Source organism: Felis catus, chromosome A3, assembly GCF_018350175.1.
Source record: "Felis catus isolate Fca126 chromosome A3, F.catus_Fca126_mat1.0, whole genome shotgun sequence".
NCBI lineage: Eukaryota > Metazoa > Chordata > Mammalia > Carnivora > Felidae > Felis > Felis catus.
In genome coordinates this window covers 113,315,260-113,333,978 of record NC_058370.1, presented here as the reverse complement: position 1 = coordinate 113,333,978, position 18,719 = coordinate 113,315,260, and the positions used below count along the sequence as shown (strand labels likewise).

General features: G+C 39.2%; 1 protein-coding gene across 9 annotated transcripts in view; it reads left to right on the top strand.

The window, feature by feature from the left end:
* LTBP1 (latent transforming growth factor beta binding protein 1) overlaps positions 1 to 18,719 on the top strand; it is a 402,670-nt gene that overhangs the window by 242,257 nt on the left and 141,694 nt on the right. For all 9 annotated transcript variants that reach the window (XM_023251973.2, XM_023251970.2, XM_023251968.2 and 6 more), the window contains one exon: positions 16,126 to 16,248. In XM_023251973.2, coding sequence (XP_023107741.2) covers positions 16,126 to 16,248 — 123 coding nt within the window. The remainder of the gene's footprint in view (positions 1 to 16,125; positions 16,249 to 18,719) is intronic.

Genomic DNA, 18,719 nt, shown 5'->3' with positions numbered 1-18,719 from the left:
GCCAGTCTGTATTTTAAGATTATATTCTTTGACAGTTCTTTAAGTGAGGGTCACTGAGAAGTATATACTTTATATGTCTGAGAATATCTTTGTTTGGAGCTCATTCTGTAAGGACACTGGTCAGGTGTTCAGTTCCAGGTTGTTTGCCAGCAATACATTTGACCACATTGTGCTAATGTCTTCTGACTTCTTTTTGATACTTTCTTCCTTTGTAGGTAATCTCTCTTTCTCTCTTTTGAGATCTTTGAATTCTTTGTTTTCTGTAGTTTTTTCATGATGTGTCAATATTTGCATTTATTTTGATTTTGCTCAGTGGACAGAGTGCATTGTCCATCTGAACAGTCATGTCTGTCTTCACATTTGAAAAATGATAAACTCTTATCTCTTCAAATATTGTTTTTCTACCATGTTTCTCAGCTGAAACTCCTATTGACTAGTGTTGGAGACGTCTTTAATTTTCATGTCTCTGAGCAAGTCTTTTGTGCTTGTATCCTTTTGTCTTTTTTTTTTTGGTTGCATTTTGAATGAATATCTCAGTTCCATCTTACAGTTTTCTCAGTCTTGTTTTCTTAAGCCTATCTGGACTCTGTCCGATCCATTAGACTTGTAGTTTTAAGATTGTTTTCCATTTCTGAGGTTTCTAATAATTTTTCATAGCTGCCTGGTCTTGTTTCTTTCCGTTTAAATATATTCATTCATCTAACTTTTTAAGCATGCTGACAAGTTTTGCTAGATTTCAGCTGCTGAGGAAGAATGCTTCTGCACAGGTTCTTTCGGATTCTTACCTTCCGTTGCTAAATCCTGGCTGCCCCTGTTTCCTTCTGGGTGGTAGACACAGAAATTCAGTAGCTCCACCCACTACCATGTATTTCTATGCCGTTTCAGATTTACTGAGATGTTTCTTTTGTTTTTTAATCTTCTTTTAATAGTTCGTTTTCAGTTGCTAAGTGTTTGGAGCCTGGGAGACTGCCAAAGCGCGAGTTTACTGTGTTACATTTCTTTAACATATATCCATATCAGAATTGAGCTTTTTAAAATCCAAGATATCAATATTGGAGTGTGATATTTAATGTATGTATGTATTATAAATTTTCTTTGAGGATGTGGAAAAGGCTTTGAGAAAACAAAGCTCCAAGTTATATAATTGTTATCCACAGGTAGTCTTTTTTCCCTGTTGAATTAAGCAGCCCATCTGCATCAATATCTGCCATTCATTAGCTCACTTGCTTTATAGACATTTAATGATGATTTAAATGGGGATACTCTGAGAAATATTAGAATATAATAAGACTCAATTCCCGCCCTCATGAAGATCCCTGTTCTTACTTACAACTCAAATATCAAGGCGGCAGGTGGTAAGTGCTTAAGGAATGAACCGAACACTGCAATTTCAGAAAGTTCCCATTTAGTTAGCAAATTGGATAGCACTTAAAAACCTAATCTTTAAAACAAACACATTGTCTTTTTTATTTATAAAATAATTCATACCTAGTGTTTAAAACTTAGAAACTAGAGAAATGTATAAAAAGTAGAAATTACCTGGGGTGCCTGAGTGGCTCAGTTGGTTAAGCGTCCGACTGCAGTTCAGGACATGATCTCATAGCTCGTGAGTTTGAGCCCCGTGTCGGGCTGTGTGCTGACAGCTCAGAGCCTGAAGCCTGCTTCTGATTCTGTGTCTCCCTCTCTCTGCCCCTCCCCCACCTACGCTCTGTCTCTCCCTCAAAAATAAATAAATGGTAAAAAAATGTGAAAAAGAAAAGAAATTACCTTTATCACCTTCAAACATTGGTGCATTTTGCTGTAGTTCCTGCTATATATCTATAGATATCTATAGATAGATATTTATATCATATTTCACAGATAAGTGTGAAAACTGTTTTTACTTAATACATAATACTTTCTCATGTTATTAAATCTATTAAGAATTATTTTAATGCAGACGTAGTATCCTAGTTAATGGATACTGGAGAATTCATTTAATTATTCTAAAGTGCTATTTTCAGATTAGTTTCTATTTTTTCTTAATACATATACTGTCATGAGCGTACTTGAACGTAAAGCTTCAGTGAATCCATGGTTCTTTTTACAAGAGAAATGACTGGTTCCAAGCTGTGATTTATCCTGTACACATGACTTTTGGAGAGGATGTGCATTTCCCTTCTCACTAGCAGTAGAGAGCCCACTGACCATAGGTCCCTCCTCTCCTCCCTTGCCTCCCTGTTTAGGCTCTCCCCAGGCACTTTATATTGAATATGGCTGTGAGCAAGATTGTAATTTAATATTCACTGTTTTATTGGAACTAACTCTTGTTGGTTTTAATAATTTTGTCTGAGTTTTCTACGTAGGAATAATTTTACCTTAAAATAATTGCAGTTTGGGAAAGATGATATCGGAGTTGGGAAAGTCATCGGGACCAGAAGAGATTAAGACATGGGCATGGGAGAGTATGTGCTATGCTGTGCCTGCTGGATCCCACAGGTGTAGGTGAAGGTGGATGAATTACTTATTACGGTATGGGGAGGGGGCAGGCTGAATGCAAAATTTGTTTGATATAGTGGCTAGTGACTGTAAGCTTCTTTTAAGTTTATATTTAAATAGAGGAACATTGATATAGTTTGTTATATATATTATGTCCTTGACATTTGTGGTTTCTTTCAAAGGTTTTGGTGAGAATTTGCATAGAGTGAAAATAAATGGCTTTAACTTAGTAGTGAGAGTTTTGTGCTCTCCCTCTCACTCAAGGTCCGCCCACCCAGCCTGTTCAGGGCTGCCTTCTTGTGGCGTTTGGAACAAGGTACAAGGGAGACAATGACCATGTACAGACATAAAGATGTTTTTAGTGATGGTGATCCTGATAGCAGGTGACTTCATGGTCTGTGATCCTAAGTTCACTAGCAGTGAGGCCCAGTTTAAATTTCTTTTTAATGTTTTTTATTTTATTTTTGAGACAGAGAGAGCATGAGTTGGGGAGGGGCAGAGAGAGAGGGAGACACAGAATCTGAAGCAGCCTCCAGGCTCTGAGCTGTCAGCACAGAGCCCGACGCAGGGCTCGAACTCACAGACTGTGAGATCATGACCTGAGCTGAAGTTGGAAACTCAACCCACTGAGCCACCCAGGCGTTTCTCAGGCCCAATTTAATAAGCCTTTTGTATATAAACTAAGTTCTTCCTCTAATACTCTTTAGTTCTTACCCAGCTTTTTGGAACTAGCTAGACCAGCTACTGCTCCATTTGTCATTACTGTTGATTTTGTTAACGTGAGGCTCGTCTCCTTATGATGTTACTTACACGAGAATAACTTGATAGTTTTCTTTTTTCTCATAAAATAGATTTCCTTTCTGGTCATCATTGCTTGCATATTTTGTATCTGCCCATTTATATATTTTGCTAGCATTTATTCAGTGCCTATTTGGTGGAGCCATTGTGTCGGATGCTTAGGTGTGTCATAATTGAACAACCCTGGGAGATAAGTAGTGTTACTTTTTTTTTTTTTCTTTTAAACTGGTAATGAAACTGAGTCTTATGACTTCAAAAAATTAAGCGATGGAAGGTCATGTAGCTGGAGAGTGGTAGAATTTACCTCTGCAGCTGAGTACTCCTCCCTGTGCTTTTAACATTTATATAGCAGTGTGCAGTTTATGAAAGTACTTTTAATGTGTTTTCTCATCTCTAAGGTCTTGACAATGACCACACCTACTTGTTGCAGGTGGGGAAACCATGACCTAAAGCCTTGCTCAGCAAATGGTAGAGCTGAGAATGATAGTGGATGCCCGCTGATAGTTTCACATTCTATGTTTAGCTCTTAAGCTCTTTACTGGTTTGAAATTGGTTTAGAAATCATAGAGTTGTCCAAACTTCATCGTCTAATTTTATAGCAGGTTGCCTTGTAAATGTATCTGGTGTGTAAAGTTTTTTTTACCACATCACGTAAGCTGTACCCCCTCAGTTTTAAATTTTTGTTAATATATATTTATTTTTGAGAAAGAGAGACAGAGACAGAGAGAGAGAGAGAGAGAGAGAGAGTCAGAGCATGAGCAGGGAAGGGGCAGAGAGAGAGGGAGACACAGAATCTGAAGCAGCTCCCGACTCTGAGCTGTCAGTACAGAGCCCAACATGGGGCTCGAACCCACGAACCAATGAGATCATGACCTGAGCCGAAGTTAGATGCTTAACGAACTGAGCCACCCAGACTTCCCTGTACCTCTTCAGTTTTAGCATGAAGTTTTTAAGAAGCAGAATATCTATGCTTCTAAATACTCTTGTTTTTATTTCTGTGCTTTTGTTTTGCGTTGATGCTTCTGTACTGTTATTTAGGCTATAGTTGATTTAGATTCCGAGGCATTCCTTTTCTAGGATCATCTCTTCTCCTTTCCCCTGTCAGTTAACAAATAAAATAATCATGTAGTTGCCACACTTCTAGGTGCAACTGGGCAGGTTTGCTGACCCAGGCCAGGGGCGGATGATCTCAGCCAGGCTCATTCTTGCATCTGTGATCTGCTGCTGGGTGCCTGGGGCTAGATGGTACAGGATGGTCTTGGCTAGGATGAATCTGCTGTCTTACACACAGTCACTCATCTTCTGGGCAGCTAACACAGGCTGTTCGCAGGCTGGTGGCAGGGTTCAAGAGAGAGTGAAAGCACACAAAGCTTTACAGTCTTAGGCTTAGAACTGACACATTGTCACTTCAACTTTGTCCTGTGGTTGAAAGACTGAAGTAATAAGGGCAGCCCACATTCAGGTGAGGACATAGCAAGAGGCATGGATACATGGAGAGGTGGAGAATTGGGGTCATTTTGAAAGTCAGTCTATAACACCCTGATGGATTACCCTGACTCAGCAAGTAGAAGTGCGTTTTTTCTGGGAAAAAAGGAAATGAAGATTTTTTTTGTGTGTTATGTGAGGTCACTTTACATCTGCTCATAAAGCCATATTGACAAAGTATTGGTGGGAAAAAAAATTCTGGTGGATTATACTGGAAACTATATCATTTGTTATATATATATATATATATATATATATATATATATATATATATATATATAAACTTTTTGATTTTTTAAATTTTATTTTAGAAAGACACATACACACACACACACACACACACACACACACACAGAGCATGAGTGGGGTGGGGCAGAGAGAAAGGGAAACACAGGATCCCAAGTAGGCTCCAGGCCCTAAGCTCTGAGCTGTCAACAAAGAGCCCAACATGGGGCTCCACCTCATGAACCATGAGATCATGACCTGAGCTGAAGTCGACACTCAACTGACTAAGCCACCCAGGCACCCCCTATATATATATATATATATATATATATATATATATATATATATATATACACACACACACACACACACACACACATATATACACACACATACATACATGTATATATGTGCATATGTCTATACTTACATATGTACATATACATATACTATATATATATATATATACAATTTATTAAAAAATTTTTGTTAATGTTTAGTTTTGAGTGAGAGAGAGGGAGACAGAGCACAAGTGGGGGAGGGGCAGAGAGAGAGGGAGACACAGACACAGCTCTGAGCTGCAGGCTCTGAGCTGTCAGTATGGAGCCCAATGTGGGGCCTGAACTCGTAAACCATGAGATCATGACCTGAGCCAAAGCCGGATATTCAGCAAACTGAGCCACCCGGGCACCCCAATGTTCGTTATATTTTTTAAAAAACTTTGTATCTGTATATAGCCTATGTGTAGAACAATGTATTTTTCTTCCAGAATAATCGGTAGCTTACTCTTACAAGAATAGATCAGTTTTGTTTTTTTTATGAACTTTCAAATGATCCAGTATGTGTTCTTTTGTGTCTGGCTTCTTCCATTCAACAGCATGTGGCCAGTACCATTTCCTAATATTAGAAATTCTGGCTAGTGAAGTGATAATACCCATTGATGCTTTCATTTAAAATTTTGAAAATACTTTTTCCCCTACCTTCAACATGTTCTTCTTGGACTTTTCGGTCTACGTAGTATTTCCTACAGTTAGCATGGTCTCTAAAGTTGCTTTCAGTTCCACTATCAGAAAGGACTTGATTATTGTGATGTTTGTTTCTTAGTAGGAAGAAATGGGAAATAGGGATATGAGAATAATGTATGTATAAGTATGAAATTTAGAATCCCTTGTTCTTGCTATATGTTTGGGAAGTTATAGTAGAAAATCAGTAGTTAGAAGTTAAGGCTAGAGCCCACCAGACCTGATAAATAAGTTCTTCAAAATACTCACAAATTTTTAAAATTCTTTTTTTTTTTCTTTTGAGAGAGAAAAAGAGAGTGAGAGAGCGCATGTGCACATGCACATGCGGGAGGGACAGAGGGAGAGGGAGAAAGAATCTTAAGCAGGCTCCACACCCAGTGCAGAGCCTGACGTGGGGTGTGATCTCGTGACTATGAGATCTTGACCTGAGCCGAAATCAAGAACCTGATGCTTAACCGAATGAGCCACCCAGGCGCCCCTAAAGTTCTTTTTATTTAGCCTGCCAGAAATTTATCACAACACTCGGCTGTATTTAGTGATTGAATCCCAGAAATTGTGGGGTACTTAATGTGATTCTGAATCAAGTTTTATGATAGTCACCGACTAGGAGGGAATTGATAGATGTGTTACTGATTGGAAGGGGTTATTCTACCGTCCTAGGCATTTTCCTGGAACTCCTGCCACAGTTTGTATTTTAAATAGAGACAGAGTTTTTAGGAAGAATTGAAACCATTTTGGTCTGGTCCTGAGCATCCTATTTCAGCATTTAAAAGTCAATTTGGGACCTATTCCTCTCCATTTGAGAGTCTTTCCCTAATGTGTCTTCTTACCGTGCTTATATCACTGGGATAGGATTCAAAAAGGAAATGTCTGTTTATTTTATTCACTTTTCTTCAGGAAAGACAGTGGTGAAGTGAGTCATTAGCACATTGTATTTTCCAATAGCTCTTTGACCTTAATCTCTGGGGCTATAAAATCAATGGGAAGATGCCTGTTGCATCACGAGCGATGAGGAAAGCCCATGATGGATTCATGTTACTGTGAATGTTTCAAGGAGAAATTAATGTAGTGTCTGTAGACTAGAGTCAGAGATCCAAGACCCACAGAGATGTGTATGTGATTAGCATCTTGCATGTGTAGCACACATGTATCAAGAAATAAATACAAGCTGTTCTCTGGGCTCTGATAATTCTTTTATCATGTTACCCTGAAGACAGAAGAATTGGAAGGAAGGGAGTGCCCTCCCAGTGGTTTACCTCCTCTCAGTGAGTCTAGTGATCAAATCTATCTTGTGCTGGATTATCATTTACAAAGCGGAGGACAGTTACAGGTCAGGAGGGAAGGGTATGGCGGCAGTGAGGCCTGGGTTGAAACAGACTAGCCGCAGAGAGCAACATTTCACAAAATGTGCTTCACGGACCGCCAGTTCGGAGGGATGTAAACAGACGGGGTGTGCAAAAAGGCTCCATGGCCGAAGGTGTAAAAAAAAACCCACCAAGTTAAAGAAAACCCAGAGTTTTTTCCAAAGGACTTCTTGGGGTTTGTAATGTGCTTGTGCCTGTACAACGTGCAGTGTTTCTCAAACATCTTTGGCCACAGGACCCTTTTATAGGCTCATAAAGCTTGTTTCACATAACGTACCTTGGATAAAATTGCTCTGGAACATGGACCTTCAAACATTTTTTTGGTTCACTTATCTCCTAAAATAATTTGGAAAAAGTTATGTGGTCACACATTTTCAAGCTTACATCTACATTTTTTCCCATTAAAACTAAGTGGATGCAGTAGAATGATTTCTTGGGCATTTGTTTTAGATACGTGGTTTAAACATATTTTTTTAATGTTTGTTTATTTTTTGAGAGAGACGGAGAGAGAGAGAGACCGAGCACAAGCAGGGGAGTGGCAGAGAGAGGGGGATACACAGAATCTGAAGCAGGTTCCAGGCTCTGTGCTAACAGCTCATGAACCGTGAGATCATGACCTGAGCTGAAGTCGGACGCTTAACCGACTGAACCACCCAGGCGCCCCTGAACATAGTGTTATCAAAACTTTGGAGCTTCAGAGGTGCCTGGTGGCTCAGTTGGTTAAGCATCCCACTTCGGCTCAGGTCATGACCTCACGGTTCATGAGTTCAAGCCCCGTGTTGGGCTCTATGCTGACAGCTAAGGGCCTGGAGCCTGCCTCAGATTCTTTGTCTCCCTCTCTTTCTCTCTCTCTCTGCCCCTCCCCTGCTCATACTCTGTCTCTTTCTCAAAAATGAGTAAACTTAAAAAAAATTTCTTTTTTAAAACTTTGGAGCTTCAGAGTTGACTCGTTCAACTTATGAATAATGTTGCCGTCTAACCTAATTGGTGAAAGTTGGGCCCTCTTGAGCAAACCATACTTTATTGCTTTTCCTGTGACTTGTCCTCAGGAGGGATATATTTGTGAAATGTTCAAATGTTTGGTGTCTTTGAGAATTTTCCATCGTGTAGGGCAGTGTACTTAGAAAGCATAGAAAGATTCCAGATGAGCAAGAGATACGCCTTGACTTTGTAAAGAAGACAAAGGCACTGAGTGAAGGAAGGATAGGAAAAGAGACTGGGCATGTGTGTTCTTAGATCACTTTGAGAGAAGAAAATGTATGAAGGCTCAAGATCTAGAAACCGATTCCTTTAAATAAAAGGATCCAAGCCTGTGTGTACCTGTGATATATTGTCACATGCCTTTAGGGATATGTGTACCCCCAGTGAACCTGCTTCTGTGGGAGTTTAAGGATACATATGTCCTCTTAGAGGATGCATTCTGTATCTAACGCATGCAAAATAGCCAAATGGTCTGTGTGGCAAGGGAAGTATTTATTTACCTTGAGAGGAATTTTTTTCTGCTTTCAATTGGAAGTTATATTGCCAATTTATATGCTGGAATTTCTTTCCATCAGCAAAACCTGAATATACACAGCAGAATCTGTAGAAGGCTTCATATTTTCACACAATGTGAAGATCTTCATGCCCTTTTCTCACCTTGGACTTAATTCCTTTCGGTTATTAGACATGCCTCATTTCCTGTATAAACTTGCGTCACTAAAAAGGCAGTAAATTATTACTTTGTTAAACATACATACTTTCCTTTAGGAGAATGGATACATAAAAGTGTGTTTATTTCCCATAAGGACACTTATGCTATTCATAATATATTATGCATTAACTGTCATTATTTATTCCTTGGTATTTTCAGTCCTGGCAGATTGTTTTAAAGTCTGAATATTTAAGCTAAAAGTAACCTTGGGAATTATCTGGCTCAGCCCTTTTGTGTTATAGGAAAGGAACGTGAGATCAAGAGAAACAAAATGGCTTGCTCTAGGTAACATAATTTAGCATCCTCATTACAGTAAAACTAGGTATTAATGGGATATGCCTCTGATTAGATTGTTAACCCTTCATGTATTTTAATTAACCCTTTTAAAAAATAAGATCTTGGACAAAATTATGCTTATAAAATGCGAATGACTGTTGTGTTGCTCACCATCCAGAATTGTCATGAAGTTCCCATGAGAGGAGGTGAGTAATACAAATGTAAAGGCACGTGAGGATCCTTGTGTCATGGTACTAGAAGATTGTATCATTGCCTACTACTCAAATACAAAAGCTGTGTTATATGAGGTTGTTTAAAGGGTCTCTCATTAAGCATATTTTCCGACTACTCTGTATTTTTCTGCTCTCTGGGTAATAGATGCCTTCAATTTCAGTTGTATTGGGTTGAACCATGTGACATTGCTAATATTCAATCATTTTAGACTTACAAGAAGACCAGTTTTGTATTACTGAATTTGTTATGGCTAGAAGCCATGGTAGGCTATCGTGGGCAGAGACCCTCTATAAATGTTTCAAGCTAGTCTCCTCTGTGTTACCTGTATCCCTATGGATTTTTGCCTACTGGAAAGTTGCTCATGAGGCTGTATGAGTTTCTCCTCTTGTTTCTGCCTCTGTCAACTTCTTAGACTTAACCAAGCAGCTCAGATTGGGAGGTATGAAGATTGGCTGTATAAGAGGACCAATTCCCTTCAGCCATTCCCTTGGATCTTTACTCTTTAACTCTGAAAACTGTGAGGTTTCCAGTGGTTATACCATTCCTTGAAAGGATAGATTTCCATAGTTGGCCAGAAAAAAATCAGTGCTGTACAGAGGGAGAACAACGAACAAATTCATTTGTTGATCTGTTTGTTTAAAAACTAAAATACTTTCAATTTAATCAAAATGCATTAAGGGAAATTGGCTGACCCTTATAAAATATGATACTTCTGATCTGAAACAGTTATGTTTGTCAGATATAAGTTATTTATGAAAATGATAATCAAGTTAGAAACTTTTATTTGATTTAAAAAATAGCCGTAGGAATTGAAGTCTAAATAGAATTAAAATTCATAATTTGCCCATCATGTTTCGTATAATTGTTAAACTTTTGCCTGATAACGTCTTCTCTTAGTGTCCTCCTTAAACTTCTCATGTCCAGATATAACATGTTCAGTTAAATACGTTCTTAAAGCATTTGTGATTTTTATCAGTTTATTTAGAAAGATCTTAAAGAGCTTGGCTACCTGAGAAAGTCATTTGGATCATTAATTGTTCATATTTCATATTAATTTCTGAGGTTCTAAATTAAAAAGTATGGGAGTTTTGATTTTTTACCTTTTTGTTTTTGTTTTTTAAGTACAGAGAATATAAACTAGCACCTAGTAAGTCTTCTCGGGAGCAAAGCAGGGGATGGAAGAAGGAAGTAGCAAAAAAAATTTTTTGATCTAAGTTTAGGTGTAAAATTTTGTATATTAGGAATTAACACTTTATGAATGGAATGCTTTTGAAGGTTTCATTTGTGAGCAAGTTGTTGAAACCTGCAATATGATTTGTCACAGAAATAAAAGGTCAGGATTCAAAACTTTAAAACATTTTCTTGACAAGCATCCTCTTATTATAGAAGCTCAGTACTTGAAGCAAATGAAAGACAACTGCCTTGCTTGAAACAGGTGTACCAGGTACCCAGGGCTCTGGGACCAGCTCAGAAGATGACAGTGAAGTCTCATGAATCTTGTCAGAGACCTGGTCAGACTCAGTAGTGCTAGGATGGTAGCCTTCTAGGTCACAAACCACACAGTCCCCAGCTCAGGGATTTGGGGGACCCTGTCTCTTGTGCTTTTAGCTAAGACCATAGCAGTCTCCACGACAGTGGGAGATTGTCAGACGGGGAAGATACGGATACTGAGTCAAGTGAATGAAAGCTTTCAGGTCTTCTGTGTAGCCAGCACCTACTTTCACTCCCTCATTCCTCAGCCTCCCTTGAAAATGGTCCCTTCTGTACTTACAAACTAAGATTTTCACCATCTCTGTGTGAATTTCTCAGCGAGGGCATTGTGGACCTTTTTGGCTGAACAATTCTTTGTCAAGGGGGACTGACCACACTTTTAGAATGCTGAGCTCCCTAGTACCTACCCACCGTGTGTTCTCCAGTTCTTGTAACAACCCAGAATGTCCTGCAGGTGAGCACACACCCTTCCCACTATGGGAATCACCAGCCCCTCTCCCTGACTACTAAGAAGGAAGTAGTCTTACTTACAACATTCCATAGATAATTGCTTTTTAATGTTTTTTTTTTTTTAATTTATTTTTGAGGCAGAGACAGAGCATGAGTGGGGAAGGGACAGAGAAGGAGGCACAGAATCTGAAGCAGGCTCCAGGCTCTGAGCTGTCAGCACAGAGCCTGAAGTGGGGCTCGAACCCATAAACTGTGAGATCATGACCTGAATTGAAGTCGGGTGCTTGACTGACTGAGCCACCCAGGCACCCCCATAGATATTTGCATTTTATTTTTTTTATTTAAAAAAAAATTTTTTTTTCAATGTTTATTTATTTTTGGGACAGAGAGAGACAGAGCATGAACGGGGAAGGGGCAGAGAGAGAGGGAGACACAGAATCGGAAACAGGCTCCAGGCTCTGAGCCATCAGCCCAGAGCCCGACGCGGGGCTCGAACTCACGGACCGCGAGATCATGACCTGGCTGAAGTCGGACGCTTAACCGACTGCGCCACCCAGGCGCCCCGATATTTGCATTTTATAGGAGAATATTTTTATATCCAAATGACCAATAAATATATTGCAAGTACAAATTAAAACCACAGTGAAACAAAACTACACTCCCACCGGAATAACTAAAATGAAAAAGACTGGCAGTAATTTGGTGAGGATGTGGAGCAGTGGGTCCTGGGCTGGACAAGGGCATTACCACTTTGGACAACACCATGATTATTTATTAAAGTAAACATGAGTCTTCTCTAATGAACCAGAAACTCCTAGAAATAAATCTGAGAGTAATGACTACCTTGGCCTACCAAAAGACATCTATTATATAAGACTGCACACACACACACACACACACACACACACACACACACACACACAATGTTCACAGGAGCATTGTTACTGATAGCCAAAAATTGGAAATAACCCAAATGTCAATCAATAGTTGAATGGACAAATTAATTTTGATACCCTCACACAATAAAAATATAACATCAGTAAAAGAAGGAATTCTCGGGGCACCTGGGTGGCTCCGTCAGTTAAGCGTCCGACTTCAGCTCAGGTCATGATCTCACGGTCCGTGAGTTCGAGCCCCGTGTCGGGCTCTGTGCTGACCGCTCAAAGCCTGGAGCCTGCTTCAGATTCTGTGTCTCCCTCTCTCTCTGACCTTCCCCCGTTCATGCTCTGTCTCTCTCTGTCTCAAAAATAAACAAACATTAAAAAAAAAAAAAGAATGAATTCTCACAGGCATTAAAATGAATAAAAGTCAAGCAAAAGAACATACACAGTAGGATTCCCTTATGTGCAGTAGAAGAACAGGCCACACTAATGGATAATAGTACTTACCTGTGGGGGCAGAGATGTTAACTGGGAAGAGGCAGTGAAGGAGCTTTCTGAGGTGATGGAAATGTTCTAAATCACAGTCTGTATGGTGGTTATTCAGTATGTACGTGTGCACACATGAATATATGTATGCATATGTATATGTAAAAGTTCATGTAGCTGTATGTTTAAGATATATTTTGCTGTGTGTAAATTAAAAAAGAACATGGGGCTTTAATCTATATTTTATGGTATTTTGGAGAATAGGTTAAAAAATAAATTGAGGCAGTTAATGGAAGCAGGAGTTTCTTTGGAAGCCAAGAGAGTGTGTCATGAAGAAAGTTGCATGCTTCTGGGGGGGCCAGACTTAGGGGAGGTGGTGTTTCTGGTGCTTTTGGCATGAGCTGATAAGGATCAAGACAGTAGGAAATGCATGATTCCCCTTCTTTATGACATTTTCCTATTCCTGTCTGTAGCCATGGTGGGTTTTTTGAAGTCGTAATTCCTGACCTCCATCCCCATGGCATCATTGTTGAGGGCAGTGGGCAATGTTGAGGAGAGTCGAAGAGAGGACATTGGAAGTGGGCACAAGGAAGTTATTGGACATCAGGTATTTATCCATTGAAAGACAAAACCTCCACCTTAACCTGGCAGCCAGCAGTGAGGCTGGTACACCACTTCTTAGAAAACTCCAGTCGCAGGGAGGTTTGGCATTCCAAGAGGTGAATAGGGAATGTGTAGTGGTACATCCAGTGAACAGAAGTGCAGGCCATTCAGGGAAAGAGGAAGGCTAATAAATCACTCCCTAGTGGGGACATGAAGGAAAACAGAAGAGTACAGATTGTGTCTAGCCTTTTTGACCACAACTGGCTGATTCTTCAAGTTTGAGGTTTAAGTTGGGACATGTGATAAGGGCTTTAGTTGTACCATGTAGCCCCAACTGGACTTGGCATTCTTCCTGGTCCTTCATGGTGGTTTTCTTAAGGAGAATGAGTGATCCTGGAAATCTTTTCAGTTACATGCTGTGCATAACTGTGTGTTACAGTACAGTGTACACTCTGGCAAAGAATCAGATGATCAGGTGCTAGACCATCTGTTGTGCCAGGTGTAATCTAGCTGTGCCAGTTTTCAGCTGGACCCAAGTTAGAATGCTGTAGAGTTTCTACAACAGATAGAATGGTAACTTGTCATTTGGGTGTCATTGAAAAGGTATTTTATCACTGAAATGAAAAACTGCAGGTGTCTGATAAGTCCATTATAGATATCAATGGCTACTTAGAATATGAAATATAAGCAAATAATCATTTACTGAGGTCTCTACTTGCCTTTTTATGTGGCAATTCTGCTAGTAATATTTTTCTGCCAATCGTGTATTTTAATTTAGAAAATTAATTGTATAGTTGTTAATAAAAGTTTTATTAGAACTGATGATTGAAGGAAGCTAATATGATTGGAAATAGAAATGCTAATAACCATATCCATTAATGTTAAGCTTCGTAAGCCATCCTGAATAAAAATATAAATGACTACTCATTCTTCACTTTTAACTTGTCCTATTCTGTTTTTTATTTTTAATTAATTACCTTTGCAAATGACACTATAATCTTTTTTTTTTTTTTTAAAGCACCACGTTTTTATCTCTCCTCTTGCAAATTCTTTGGATTTCCCTTTGTATCACTGTCATAGCCTGTTTAGGCTGCCTTAACAATACCACCACCTGGGTAGCTCATAAGCCACAGGTCTGGAGACTCCTGGGAAGTCCAAGATCAAGGTGCCAGCATGATCACCTTCGCTGAGGGCCCTCTTCTGGTTTCAAACTTCTCTGTTGTGTCCTCAGATGATGGAAGGGGCTAAGGATCTTCCTCATGATTTAAGCAAATCCCCACCTCCCGCCACCCCCGCCATACCATTACCTTTGGAGGTTAGGATTTCAGCACCTGAATTTGGAGGAGACGCAAGCATTCAGACCATAGAAATCACCATATGTGGCTGACCTCAAGTCTATTTCTAGCCATGGCGTCTTTTTAGTTTATTCCTGAATATGCCACTGCTGCTGAATTTTATGTTTGAGTATCCTCATGTGACCTTCAAATATAAAACTAATCTCTTCATCTGCCTCTTTTTTCCTCAGAACTTTCCACAAAACCAACAATGTCTTTTCCTCTTCTCTCAGATTAGATGCCTCCCAGGCATTTTTGACTCCTTTCTGTTCCTTTCCAGTGTTGTGCTGGCCAAACTCTATGCACTGCCCATTGTTCTTTTCAAAAGAAACATTCCTTCCTTCCTGATTATTCTCACCGTCCCCAACCTGGCTTGTCACATCTCATACTTGGGTTACTCCTTCAGTCCTCAGCTCCTGGTCTCCTCTCATCAAGCCATGTGCTGGCCAGATGAATTTCCCTGGAGCCTGGCTTTGGTTATATCTTCCTCATGCTCAGAAACCTTTAGGATTGCTCCCTGTTCTCAGTAAAAGTGAATCCAAACTTAGCCTGCTTTACCAAGCTCCCTTTCCAACTGTTTACCTTCTGAAACTACTTTTCTAGCCAACAGTTTGACTAAGGGTTTCCTGATTCCCCTTCCCTTCTGCAGTCTCTGTGCCCACGCTCTGGGGTCACTCTTGTAGGTCCCTCATCCCTTCCTCCCCATCCATCTACCTATCCCCACCTTTGATGCCTGATGAAGTCTTGACCATCCCCCTCCTCCCCCCGCCCCGCCCCAGGGCTCTAATCTCCCCTTCCTCCAATTAACTCCACTGGGACTTGCTGTCTACACAGGCACTTTCATAATTTGACTTCTTCACGTTGATGACCTTTCTTCTAATTGTGATAAGTTCAACTGCTTTCCCTTTCTTTAATTTGTAGGTAGTTGTATGTCCAGCTAGACTGCAGGTGTCTACAGGGTAAGAGTCTTTGCCTTACCTGTATGATGTCTAAGACCTAATACCCACTCACGTGCAAACTCTGTGAAGGCAGGAATCTCGTCAGTTTTGCCCACTGACCAATCTCTAATATTGAGAAAAGAACCAGGGGAAGGGTAGGTGCATACTAAATAGTTGTTAGATAATTTGGAGGTGTTCAGTGAATGTTTGATTTGATTTTAGGTTACTCGCACCAGTTGTGTTGAAAGCTAACATCTATTTACTCGAAGAGACAATTGTAGTGAAAATAAAGTGCGTGCTCTTTACAGCCAGGATCTGTTCGACTGGGCTTGATGACTCCTTCTAAAAGGCTTGTGTTTTCCTGCAGATATTAATGAATGCCAGCTACAGGGCGTGTGCCCTAATGGTGAGTGTTTGAATACCATGGGCAGCTATAGATGTACCTGCAAAATGGGATTTGGCCCGGATCCTACCTTTTCAAGTTGTGTTCGTAAGTAATGATCACTTTTTATTCCTATTTTGGATCTTTTTTTTTTTTTTTTTTTAAGGAGGGGGGGCTATCCAGAAGAAGATAAATATACTCAGTGGTCAGCTGAATATTGTAAACATGCAGGAAAATCTCATTAAAAATGACAGTGAGGAGGAGGCGGATCTGATATGCTAACGTCTATGTTTTAGAACTTTATCCAAAATAAATTTTTATTGCAATCAGGAAAATATAACAGCTAAAAATCAATGTAGAGGACAAGCACACTGAGAAAACAAACTTTGATGAGCCAGTTATTTAAAATTTTCATACCTGAAAGATGAAAACAGTTTTGTCCTTCATGAGCATTTTCAGCATTATTTAGACTGTGTTAAACTTTGTCCCAGCTTCTGTCTTTAATTAATCCAAATTCTGAGTCACTGGTGTTGGATTTAATGAGGTTTCACCGTATTTGCTTCATTGGAAGAGTTAGGGAAATAGTTATGAAGGCCCTGCATTTCAGATTTTCTATTGAGTTCCTATTTCAAAGATTCTTCTCTGTTGTCCTCAAAAACCACCAAAATGTGTCCCCAGAGTTAGACTGTTTGCCTTCCAAATGTTGTCTCTAAGCTTCTCTCTTGTGCCTGGCAAGGATAAAAATTACTCATTAAACCACATGTTCCAATATTGATAGAGAAAATATAGTTTTTCCAAAGAAACTCTCTTACCAAAAACCTAATCCAATGTAATCACTACAGATCACCTTATGCATTTAGGATGGATGCATTTACATATAAAGTTCTCAAGTGCAAATTTTTTAAGGTTATCTTACTTTTTTGTTTTTAAGGTAACCTTACTTTTTAAAGAACTAATGTCCCCTATTACAAAGTAGGTGAATACTGCAGATTTTTAAAAAGCTGTATCCAATTAAAGTTTAAGCATTTTATTTGTTTATTTATTTAGTTAGTTATGAGCGAGACACTATGGGTGGGGGACAGGTGCAGAAGGAGAGAGAGAGAGAGAGGGAGGGAGAAAGAAAGAAAGAGAGAAAGAGAAAGCAAAAAAGAAAGGAAGGAAGGAAGGCAAGAAGAAAGGAAGAAGAAAGAAAATCCCAAGCAGGCTCTGCACTGAGCCGGGGCTTGACCTGAGCTGAAATCAAGAGTCAGACACTCAACTGACTGAGCCACCCAAGTGTCCCCGAAGTTTAAACATTTTAAATTACTGAATGGCAGAAAATAGGATAATTTTAAGAGCATTCTGTATTTCTGTCCTGCTAGGTTTTTGTTGTTATTACCTGTTTTTTAATGTGGCTTTTGTATATGTTAAGCTGCATCCTTCTGACCTCCACTGTTAACTTGGAATTTGGTCAAGACATGTTCTTGATGGACAGTATCATCTGTTCTTTTTAATTGTGCACCTCTCCCTGAGACACATAGATACGATGAAATATGGGCAAATGTAGTAAAGTAAAAATGACAGTCTCATTCATTACTTTCAGAATTCTGAGAGTTCATTGAGTCTTCTGGATAATTGTTACTAATCACTACTGTTTTCTTTTAAAAAGTGTCAAATGCAGATTAGGAAATTTCACGCGTAAGTTCCTTCTTCTGTATTCTTTCACAGACAGTTCTGATCACGAAGCAGACACTTAATTACAGGGCTTTTTTGGTGAGTGGTAAAATTAGACTGTAAGATGATGTTTCATACAAGGTACATTTGAAAACTAATGCAGGGATCTGGAAATTTCAGGCCAAAACTCACATTGTTGACAATATCCAGATAATTTAGGGATCGTTTCTGGCTGATTTGAATTACATGAGTAAATATTTTAAATAGTTTCATAATTTTAAGTGTAAAAGATTTTACAGAGTTTGGATATAGAATTTGCTTTGAATGTTTGTTTTTTTTTCCTCTTAATTTAACTTGTAGTCTGGTTAAAATTACCAGACTGAAGATTGAAGATTAGGTGAAGTTGGAAAACTGGTCGCAAAGTGTTTTATTAAATTTTGACTAGATCTGATGTCTAGAGTTAAGGGCAGATGTCCAGGTTTTAATAAGATTGTAGAAATCTGCCAATGAGATTTTTGAAACACTTACACATTTCCTTAGCATTTATTTTCCCTGTCATTGCCCCAATAATACTGAACTTATTAAACAACCGTCCATTCTTATTTGAAAAATAAATAATTCAATTTTATGGTTCAGCTACAACAGCTGAAATGATAAGTATTAAGAGAGGTTTGTTGCTGGTTAAATGCTCCAGTTTAGAGTTTGAAGTTAAAACCTGGGCTCTACACCAGCATTGAACGGGCAGATTTATTTCCCTATTCTCTGGATTTACCACATGTAACCTCACAGATATGTGGGGTTCCTCAGGATTTGTGACTTGGGTCAGTCCAGCCTGATTGGTTTGTGAACTATATTTTGAAGAAATCGGTGGGGGAAGTCTGAAGACCGTTGAAAAGAATCAGGAAAGAAGGTGATGTTTACAGTGT